Source organism: Salmo salar, chromosome 25, assembly GCF_965601325.2.
Source record: "Salmo salar chromosome 25, fSalSal1, whole genome shotgun sequence".
Classification (NCBI taxonomy): Eukaryota; Metazoa; Chordata; class Actinopteri; order Salmoniformes; family Salmonidae; genus Salmo; species Salmo salar.
The window spans coordinates 46,505,486-46,516,415 of NC_138315.1; the positions used below are offsets into that span (position 1 = coordinate 46,505,486).

The 10,930-nt window shown below is 43.0% G+C and overlaps 1 protein-coding gene across 1 annotated transcript; it reads left to right on the forward strand.

The window, feature by feature from the left end:
• The first annotated feature begins 5,660 nt into the window (after window positions 1-5,660).
• LOC106586847 (SLIT and NTRK-like protein 5) lies at window positions 5,661-10,652 on the forward strand. The gene is made up of 2 exons (XM_014174560.3): window positions 5,661-5,950; window positions 6,431-10,652. The coding sequence occupies exon 2, from the start codon at window positions 6,480-6,482 to the stop codon at window positions 9,054-9,056; it is 2,577 nt and encodes an 858-aa protein (XP_014030035.1). The 5' UTR covers window positions 5,661-5,950; window positions 6,431-6,479; the 3' UTR covers window positions 9,057-10,652.
• Window positions 10,653-10,930: the final 278 nt, after the last annotated feature.

The window sequence follows — 10,930 nt, forward strand, 5'->3', positions numbered from 1 at the left end:
AAGGGCCAGATGTATACAGGATGGTGTCGTCTGCGTAGAGGTGGATCAAGGAATCACCCGCAGCAAGAGCGACATCATTGATATATACAGAGAAAAGAGTCGGCCCGAGTATTGAACCCTGTGGTATCCCCATAGAGACTGCCAGAGGTCCGGACAACAGGCCCTCCGATTTGACACACTGAACTCTGTCTGAGAAGTAGTTGGTGAACCAGGCAAGACAGTCATTTGACAAACCAAGGCTGTTGAGTCTGACAATAAGAATACGGTGATTGACAGAGTCGAAAGCCTTGGCCAGGTCAATGAAGACGGCTTCACAGTACTGTCTTTTATCGATGGCGGTTATGATATCGTTTAATTAATACCTTGAGCGTGGCTGAGGTGTACCCATGACCAGCTCGGAAACCGGACTGCACAGCGTAGAAGGTACGGTGGGATTTGAAATGATCAGAAACTGTTTGTTAACTTGGCTTTTGAAAACTTTAGAAAGGCAGGGCAGGATGGATATAGGTCTGTAACAGTTTGGGTCTAGTGTCACCCCCTTTGAAGAGGGGGATGACCGCGGCAGCTTTCCAATCTTTAGGAATCTCAGATGATACAAAAGAGAGGTTGAACAGACTAGTGATAGGGGTTGCAACAATGGCGGCAGATAATTTTAGAAAGAGAGGGTCCAGATTTTCTAGCCCAGCTGATTTGTACAGGTCCAAGGTCTTTCAAAACATCAGCTAGGAAGGCTTAGGCCAGTCGCTGCGGGGGGGTGCGGAGCTGTTGGCTGGGGTTTGGGTAGCCAGGAGGAAAGCATGGCCAGCCATAGAGATATGCTTATTGAAATTCTCGATTATCGTGGATTTATCGGTGGTGACAGTGTTTCCTAGCCTCAGTGCATTGGGCAACTGAGAGGAGGTAATCTTATTCTCCATGGACTTTAGTATCCCAGAACTTTTTGGAGTTAGAGCTGCAGGATGCAAATTTCTGTTTGAAAAAGCTTTGCTTTGCTTTCCTAACTGACAGTGTGTATTGGTTCCTGACTTCCCTGAAAAGTTGCATATCGCGGGGACAATTCGATGCTAGTGCAGTACGCCACAGGATGTTTTTGTGCTGGTCGAGGGCAGTCAAGTCTGACGTGAACCAAGGGCTATATCTGTTCTTAGTTCTCCATTTTTTTAAAGGGAATGCTTATTTAAGATGGTGAGGAAATTACTTTTAAAGAACAACCAGGCATCCTCTACTGATGGGATGAGGTCAATATCCTTCCAGGATACCCGGGCCAGGTCGATTAGAAAAGCCTGTTCACAGAAGTGTTTTAGGGAGTGTTTGACAGTGATGAGGGTTGGTCGTTTGACCACGGACCCATAACGGATGCAGGCAATGAGGCAGTGATCGCTGAGATCCTGATTGAAAACAGCAGAGGTGTATTTGGCGGGCAAGTTGGTCAGGATAATATCTATGAGGGTGCCCATGTTTACAGATTTAGGGTTGTAACTGGTGGGTTCCTTGATAATTTGTGTGAGATTGATGGTATTTAGTTTAGATTGTAGGACAGCCGGGGTGTTAAGCATATCCCAGTTTAGGTCACCTAACAGAACGAACTCTGAAGATAGATGGGGGCGATCAATTCACATATGGTGTCCAGGGCACAGCTGGGAGCTGAAGTGTAGTCAATGAACAGCATTCTTACATAGGTATTCCTCTTGTCCAGATGGGATAGGGCAGTGTGCAGTGTGATGGTGATTGCATCGTCTGTGGACCTATTGGGGCGGTATGCAAATTGGGTGGGTCTAGGGTAACAGGTAGGGTGGAGGTGATATGATCCTTGACTAGTCTCTCAAAGCACTTCATAATGAGTGCTATGGCGCGATAGTCATTTAGTTCAGTTACCTTAGCTTTCTTGGGAACAGGAACAATGATAGCCCTCTTGAAGCACGTTGAGACAACAGACTGGGATAGGGATTGATTGAATATGTCCGTAAACACACAAGCCAGCTGGTCTGCGCATGCTCTGAGGACGCGGCTAGGGGTGCTGTCTGGGCCTGCAGGCTTGCGAGTGTTAAAACGTTTAAATGTTTTACTCACGTCGGCCACAGAGAAGGAGAGCCCACAGGCTTTGGTAGAGGGCCGTGTCAGTGGCACTGTATTGTCCTCAAAGCGAGCAAAGAAGTTGTTTCATTTGTCTGGGAGGAAGACGTCCATGTCCGCGACAGGGCTGGTTTTCTTTTTGTAATCCGTGATTGTCTGTAGACCCTGCCACATATGTCTTGTGTTTGAGCCGTTGAATTGCGACTCCACTTTGTCTCTATACTGACGCTTTGCTTGTTTGATTGCCTTACAGAGGGAATAACTACACTGTTTGTATTCGGTCATGTTTCCAGTCACCTTGCCATGATTAAATGCGATGGTACGTGCTTTCAGTTTTGCGCGAATACTGCAATTAATCCACAGTTTCTGGTTAGGGAAGGTTTTAATAGTCACAGTGGGTACAACATCTCCTATACACTTCCGTATAAACTCGCTCACCGAGTCAGCGTATACGTCAATGTTATTGTCTGAGGCTACCCGAAACATATCCCAGTCCACGTGATCGAAGCAATTTTGAAGTGTGGAATCCGATTGATCAGACCAGCATTGCACGGGCGCATCCTGTTTTAGTTTCTGCCTATAGGAGGGGAGCAACAAGATGGAGCCATGGTCAGATTTGCCAAAAGGAGGGTGGGGAGGGCCTCGTATGCATCGCGGAATTTATAGTAGCAGTGGTCGAGTGTGTTACTCGCTCGTGTACTGCAATTGATATGCTGATAGAATTTAGGTAGCCTTTTCTCAGATTAGCTTTGTTACAATCCCCAGCTACAATAAATTCAGCCTCAGGATATATGGTTTCCAGTTTACATAAAGTCCAGTGAAGTTCCTTGACGGCCGTCTTGGTATCCGCTTGTGGGGGGATACACACGGCTAGACAACCGAGGAGACTTCCCTTGGGAGATAATACTGTCGGCATTTGATTGTGAAGAATTCTAGGTCAGGTGAACAAAAGGACTTGAGTTCTTGAATGTTGTTACAATTACACCTTGAGTCGTTAATCATGAAACATACACCCCCGCCCTTCTTCTTACCAGAGAGAAGTTTGTTCCTGTCGGAGAAATGCACTGAAAATACCGTTGGATGTACGGACTCCGACAGCATGTCCCCAGCTAGCCATGTTTCTGTGAAGCAGAGCATGTTACAATCCCGGATATCTCTTTGGAAAGCAACTCTTGCCCTAATTTCGTCAACTTTGTTAACTAGTGACTGGACATTAGCGAGTAATACACTCGGAAGCAGTGGGTGATGTGCGTGCTTCCAAAGCCTCACTAGAAGACCGCTCTTCAGACGGTGTTGTTTTGGGTCGGCCTCTGGAATCAGTTCAAATGCTCTAAATGGTGCAGACAAAGGATCCGCTTTTGGAAAGTCGTATTCCTGGTCGTAGTGCTGGTTGTGCTGGTAAGTTGACGTCTCTCTGATATCCAATAGTTCTTCCAGGCTGTACACTACCATTCAAAAGTTTGGGGTCACTTAGTAATGTCCTTGTTTTTGAAAGAAAAGCACATTTTTTGTCCATTTAAACAACATCAAATTGTTCATAAATACAGTGTAGACACTGTTAATGTTGTAAATGACTATTGTAGCTGGAAATGGCAGATTTTATATGGATTATTATTTTCCAATGATTGCATGTTGGCGAATAGAACGGATGGCAGTGGGAGTACTCGCTCGCCTTCGATATTCTCAGAAGGCAGCCTGACCTCCACCTCCTTTTCCTCCATCTTTTCTTCACGCAAATGACGGGGATTTGGGCCTGTTCCTGGGAAAGCAGTATATCCTTCGTGTCAGACTCGTCGGACTCGTTAAAGGAAAAATCTTCTTCCAGTTTGAGGTGAGTAATCGGTGTTGTGATGTCCAGAAGTAATTTTCGGTCATAAGAGATAGTAGCAGCAACATCATGTACAAAATACGTTTTTAAAAAAAAGTTACAAACAATGTAACAAAACGAACAAAATAACACAGTTGGTTAGGAGCACGTAAAATGTCAGCCATCCTCTCCGGTGCCATTTTTGTTAAAAAAATTGTTGTTGGCTTTGATATCTTTATCAAAAAAAATGTATGTGGATACAGTATGCTGCCCCAGGGAAGATGACTAGGCACGTCTAATGTGTGGGGAGACAAATGGATAAACAGATATAGCTGTAAAGGCAGACTATCAAAACATCCCCCATTTCATTCTGAGCCATTTCTATCAGTTATTTGGTTGGATGCTACAACAGTTGAGTTTGTAGACCTCAATTCTCATCTCTCAGTATATATCCCATGCATGACATGGGTGAAATTGTATATTTCATGCACCGGATGGTAATATGAACGTGAAGGAAAGACTGCATAATCTAGTTCACTGCTCAAACTGGATGAATATAGTGAGGAAGGGAAATAGTGACAGTTCATTTAAGGGCTGGTTGTCAACAGCAGGGAGGGACACCGTTGGATGCTTTGGACTGTATTAACTAAACTATTTAAACACTGTCCTAGTAAAAATAGGCTACATTAACACAAAGCAAAGGGCCTAATAATGCTGAGTTGTGAATCACTATGTCACATGGTCAACACTTGTTCAAGGTGAGATGCCCAAAATAGCATTTGTGAAATGTGAATACATTGCAGTGCAAGTCATACCATGTTTATAATAGTGGAGCCTGAAGGGTGTAATCTTTCCCACGTTTTGGTATTTGGGTGTGGAGAAGAGGGGTAGGTACCTCAGAGGAATGTACAGTATGTGATTATTTTCATGTGAAAAGTTTAAACGTAGCCGGATTGTTTCAGTGTGCTGATGACATTATGTCGTTACAGCTGCTTCTCCAACAAAGCTGGAGGCACCGTAATCGCGGTTTCCCTGCTAGTCTCATTATTTGTGAATAAACTAATGACGGTCCTCAGTTGTACCGCTCAGGGTGTGAAACATGGTAACGCGTTCACTTCTTTATCTTTCGAGGACACGAAACGCTTGCAAGCCAATGAATTACTGATCACGTTTGGACAGTATCCGTATCCACGCAGTGTAACGCCTTTTGGTGGTGTAACTGGGTAAGACGCACATTTAATTGTGTATCTTTGCGTCTGTGTTGCATTACGTAAATTACGTGACATTTCACAGACTTTGGTGGGTGAATGGAGGACACTTGCAAAATGTTAGAATTCGATGTGCTTATTATCGTTAGGTTTATCGTCATATGGTCGTATCCTAACCCCTTGATAGTAGCTCATTGGTTGAAGGCAGCACATTGCAGGCTATTTGCTAAGAAATGCCAGGGAGGTGTATCTGTGTGCAGTATAAAAGTTGAGCGTAGTGACAGGCCAACCGATGATTCCATTTTATGTTCATGTAAAATGTAGTAGGCAGGGTAACACCCTACAAACGGCAGTTATTGCAGGTGCGATCAAGGTTTTTTACAGGATTCGTGTTTGTATGTGAAACACAGAGAGAGAGATAGGGGGGGAGAGAGAGAGGGAGAGGGAGAGGGGGGGAGAGAGAGGGAGAGGGGGGGAGAGAGAGGGAGAGGGGGGGAGAGAGGGAGAGGGGGGAGAGGGGGAGTGAGAGAGAGAGGGGGGGAGAGAGAGAGGGGGGGGAGAGAGATAGTGGGAGAGGAGAGAGAGAGAGAGAGAGGGGGAGAGAGAGAGCAATTCATCCAGGGAGACCGAATAAGCAACTTTGTTACCAGGCATAGCTTTGTCCTCCCGGGCACAGCGCGCAATGAAAAGAGAAAGGCATTTGGCAGTTATGGTTGATCAGCATTTCTTTGTATCCTCTTTGGTGCATTAGTGAGGCAAACGTGTTCATAATAAACAGGCGTCGTAGAACATTAGTAAGTCATACAATGGAGCATACGTTGTCATTCCTAACAAGGAACGTTCATATTTACCAGTGAGTGAGGTAAGAATTTCTCAGTATGATTATACAATGTAGATATGACATGGGAGTGTTTGCATTGGATGCTGATGCTACGTTTATGTGGCAATAGCCATCATCTTTTTCAAATAAGTGTATAGGTTGTTTTGATTGTGGGTTTTGAACATCGAGGTTATTTGGTTGCATATGACATGTTTTCCTTATTTTGATAATAATAATAATAATATGATAATAATTTCAGACTGGGCTGAAGTATGGACTAGTTGTGGGTGCCCTTGTTCACTATTCATTTACATGATATGGTACTGACTGGTGTTAGTGGAGTTTAATTCATGTCAAGGTTTTTCATTAAGAATCCTGTTATTTTTCTCCTTCAGTTAGTTTGAGTAATTCTGTGGCAACCAGAAGTTACCTTTGGGCAGGTGCTATTCTTCATTACAGGCTGTTTGAGGACTCATGAGTATGAATGTTTAGTCAGATGACCTGTATGTCTTCTTCTTCTAGGTTACTTCGGCAACACGACAGTGTGAGTTTAACCATCAACACAGGAATAATGCATCACTGGATTGTAATCCTATTGTTGGTGACTACATCAGTGGGCATCGTTGAGATGTTTGACAATTATGGAGAGATATGTCGAAGACTGTGTGCCTGTGAGGAGAAAGAGGGGATAGTGACTGTGGGCTGTGAAAGTAGAGGAATAGTGGATCTCTCTGAAGTTAGCCCTGTGTACTTTACAACATATCATTTATTGCTCACAGGGAACCTTTTGAAAAGGCTCTCCACCAATGACTTTGTTGAATACAATGGGCTTACAATATTGCATCTGGGCAACAATGACATATCCACTGTTGAATCAGGAGCTTTTAATGGACTTCAGGGATTAAAAAGATTACATCTCAACAATAACAAAATCGATGCCTTGACGGAAGATCTTTTCATCGGCCTTGAAAGTCTGGAATATCTTCAGCTAGACTACAATTCCATCGCCCATGTCGAGCCAAAAGCCTTCAGCAAACTGCATCGTCTGGAGGTCCTGATTTTAAACGACAACATCATTTCTACTCTTCCCACGGACATTTTCCAACATGTCCCTTTGACTCACCTTGACCTGAGGGGGAATCAACTGAAACTGTTCCCTTATTCGGGTCTTTTGGAACACATGGACAACATTATGGAATTACAACTAGAGGAGAACCCATGGAACTGCTCTTGTGAGCTGATTGCACTGAAGGCCTGGCTCGAGAGCATATCCTACACCGCTTTAGTGGGTGATGTGGTCTGTGAATTTCCATTCCGGCTTCATGGGAGAGATCTTGATGAAGTCTCTAAACAGGAACTGTGCCCCAGGAGAGCTATTGCAGAGTATGAGATGCGTCCCCGGGCACATCAGACCACTGATGCATACTTTAGGACCACACCAGCCTCAGTCACAGCCCCTTTCACATCCCGGTCAAGGCCCACCAAGGGACCTCGCCAGTCAGGCAAGTTAAAGTCAAAACCCACATCTCGCATCCCCTCAAATAAACCACAAAACTATGGTCAAATAGTTTCATATCAAACCAAATCCCCAATGCCTTTGGACTGTCCTACTGCCTGTACTTGCAATCTCCAAATTTCAGACCTCGGTCTGAATGTTAACTGCCAAGAGAGAAAGATTGAGCGCATCTCTGACTTAAATCCCAAACCCTACAATCCCAAAAAGATGTATCTCACAGGGAATTTTATCCCTGTGGTGCGAAGATCAGATTTCGTTGAATTGATTGGGTTAGATTTGCTTCACCTTGGCAACAATCGGATCGCTCACATCCATGACAGAGCCTTTGGGGATTTAACACACTTACGCAGGCTGTACTTGAATGGGAATTTGATAGACCGTCTCACAGTCGATATGTTCTTTGGATTAGAGAGTCTGCAGTTCCTATATTTAGAATACAACGTCATTAGAGATATTGTTTCAGACACCTTTCAGCATGTCTCCAACCTTCAGCTGCTCTTCCTGAATAATAACCTCTTGAAGACCTTACCCCGGGGAATCTTTAATGGGTTGACATTGGCCAGACTAAATCTTCGTAATAATCACCTCCGCAGTCTGCCTGTCAGTGGCGTGTTGGGTCAACTGACATCGCTGGTGCAGGTAGACTTGTTTGAGAACCCCTGGGATTGCGGCTGCTCCGTCGTGAAGATGAAGATGTGGCTGGAACAGCTCAGCAGCGGCACGGTTGTGGACAATGTCATCTGTGGCTCCCCTAAAAGACTGTTCGGGGAGGATATGCGATACATTAAGACAACTCATTTCTGCCTTAATAACTCTGATATCCTTGCGTCCATGATCCCACCTTCGGAAGAATCTGTTCCCGGGAGCACCATCACCATAGAAACATCATTAGATTACGACACACAGATCAACAGTGTTCCTCTGTCTGTTACGATCCTTGCCCTACTCCTGATGTTCATCGTTTCGGTGTTTGTCGCTGCAGGACTGTTTGCGGCTGTGAAGAAGAGACGTCAAAAGACACTAAATGAGCAGAATAACTCCATGAACGCGTGCATTAGTTCACTGAACATGGAGTACGGTCTTTACAAAAAGGGATCCATTCCAAAAGTCAGGACGTCTGCAGGGCATGTGTTTGAGTACATTTCCTCTCCCACTGAACAAACGTGCAAAAACACAGTCTATAGCCCCACAGTGTATAGGCCAATGGAGAACAAATCAGTGGATGGGTACAGAGACTTTGATCAGTTGAATGTGGCGTTTCTGAATAATCACTCAGAAGAAGAGGGGGGTAGTAACGCAATAACCGCTGAGTACAGTGTTAGTACTCCACTTAACCAACACTCCCCTTTACAAGACGATGTCCTAGACCCAGACAAGCCGTCATCTTACAGCAATACTTTACCATGCAGGCATACTGCCCATTCATCAAATCAGTATAACTCAGACTTCAATGTCAGACATCAATACATGCACCCAGAAAGAATACAGCAGACCGTATTGTATTGCACAGCACCGAGTGCTGTTTATGTTGAACCTAACATAAGTGAGTACTGGGAACTGAAAGCCAAGCTTCATAGTGATCCCGACTACCTTGAAGTTCTTGAGAAACGTACCACGTACACCCAGTTTTGAATGACTTGATTTTCTTCCTTGACTGGTTGAGTAATTGCTTGTTGCATTGGGGCAAGCTGTGCTCATGTTGGAAAAATGTGTGGATTTTAGCAGGGCTGCTTTCTATCTATTGAAACTATACAGACATGCAGAGGCTTCCCTTAACAGCGTAAAGCAATAGGCATTCTCTTAGCTTGTTTATTCTTGGTCAATTACAGTCTTGCTTTGAGAAACTTTTTTTTTTAAAGTTATCCAATCTCTGTGCCAACAACTATGTAAATATGCAGTTTATGTATGCTTGTTGCAATTTTAAAAAATTAGAGGCTCAACTTCTGTATGCACCATCATCAGCTACATGGCTAAACAATGTTTTTAAAAGATAAATGCATAACCGATACTTCATAAGAGATATTTGGGCTGGTACAGTTTATAATTTTCAATAAGTGTCTATTTTTATACAAGTATTTGGAGATGTAATTCTTCTGTTTTTGTTTTTATGACTGATTGACAGGAACAGGTCAACAACGAATATGATGTCACTTTCTTATATATATATATATATATATATATATATTGCATAGACTATGTAAATAACCATGGCCGTATAGCTATATGTAAAATTATTGCATATATATAACTACTGCATTGTGAAAAAGTTTGGCATTATACCTGCATATAGCCACTTCTTTTTCCAGTTTGGAGACAATCCTCAATTTCCCAATTTTTTTTAAATCTTTAGAGATATGAAATAAGTATTCACAGTAGGGGAGAGTGGGGTAAGTTAAGCCATTTTTTTACATTCAGCATCACTCCATCAAGGAATATATAATATTATTTCTAACAAAGATACCAATATATATTTCAGGATGTTGTGTATCCCTGGAAATAATCAAAATTAATGTAAACATTACAGTTTTGAAAGCATAGCTTGTCCAAAAAAAGTGGTCTCTTTTAGCAAAACTTACTCCGACTATGGAGTAAGTTGAGCCATGGGACAGGATAAATTAAGCCACCTACTGAATTAAATATTGCCACCACCTTTTTAAAGCCATGTCTGTCTTCATTTCCCAAACACAGTTCAACACAATCACAATCGCTTTTTGTCTTTTCATTATTTCTAGCATCTTTTAACACAGGCTTAACACCTAAAAAAAAACATTTTGTACTTGTTAAAACACTTTTAACATCGGGCAGCCCCTGTTGTTACTTTATATCCTAGCGATAATGTCTTGCATTATGCCTAAGAAGAAAACACTTTAATTTGCTCAACTTGCCATTGGCTCAACTTACCCCATGGCTATTGGCTCAGCTTACCCCAAGTGTCACACCCTGACCTGAGAGAGCCTTTTTATTTCTCTATTTGGTTAGGTCAGGGTGTGATTTGGGTGGTCATTCTAGTTTTTCTATTTCTTTGTTTGCCGGGTATGGTTCCCAATCAGAGGCAGCTGTCTATCGTTGTCTCTGATTGGGGATCATACTTAGGCAGCCTTTTTCCCACCTTAGTTTGTGGGATCTTGTTTTTGCATAGTTGCTGTGTAGCCTGCAGAACTTTACGTTCGTTTTGTATTTTGTTGTTTTGTCGGTGTTCATTTGAATTAAAAGTAAAATGTTCGCCTACCACGCTGCACCTTGGTCTAATGTTTACGACGAGCGTAACACCAAGGCAAACATTTTGACGATATTAGCCCACACAGCTACAAGGATGCACTTATGCTAGGTTTATTGTTGTTCACCACTTTTTCCATGTGGTTTCTTCCTTCACAGACTCCATGAAATGATGACCTCTTCCTAAATATTTGGTCAAATTATTCACTTTGTGTATTGTTTCTTACAAACAAGGGTGGCTCAACTTACCCCACTCTCCCCTATCATTGTCAACAAATAAACTGAAATAC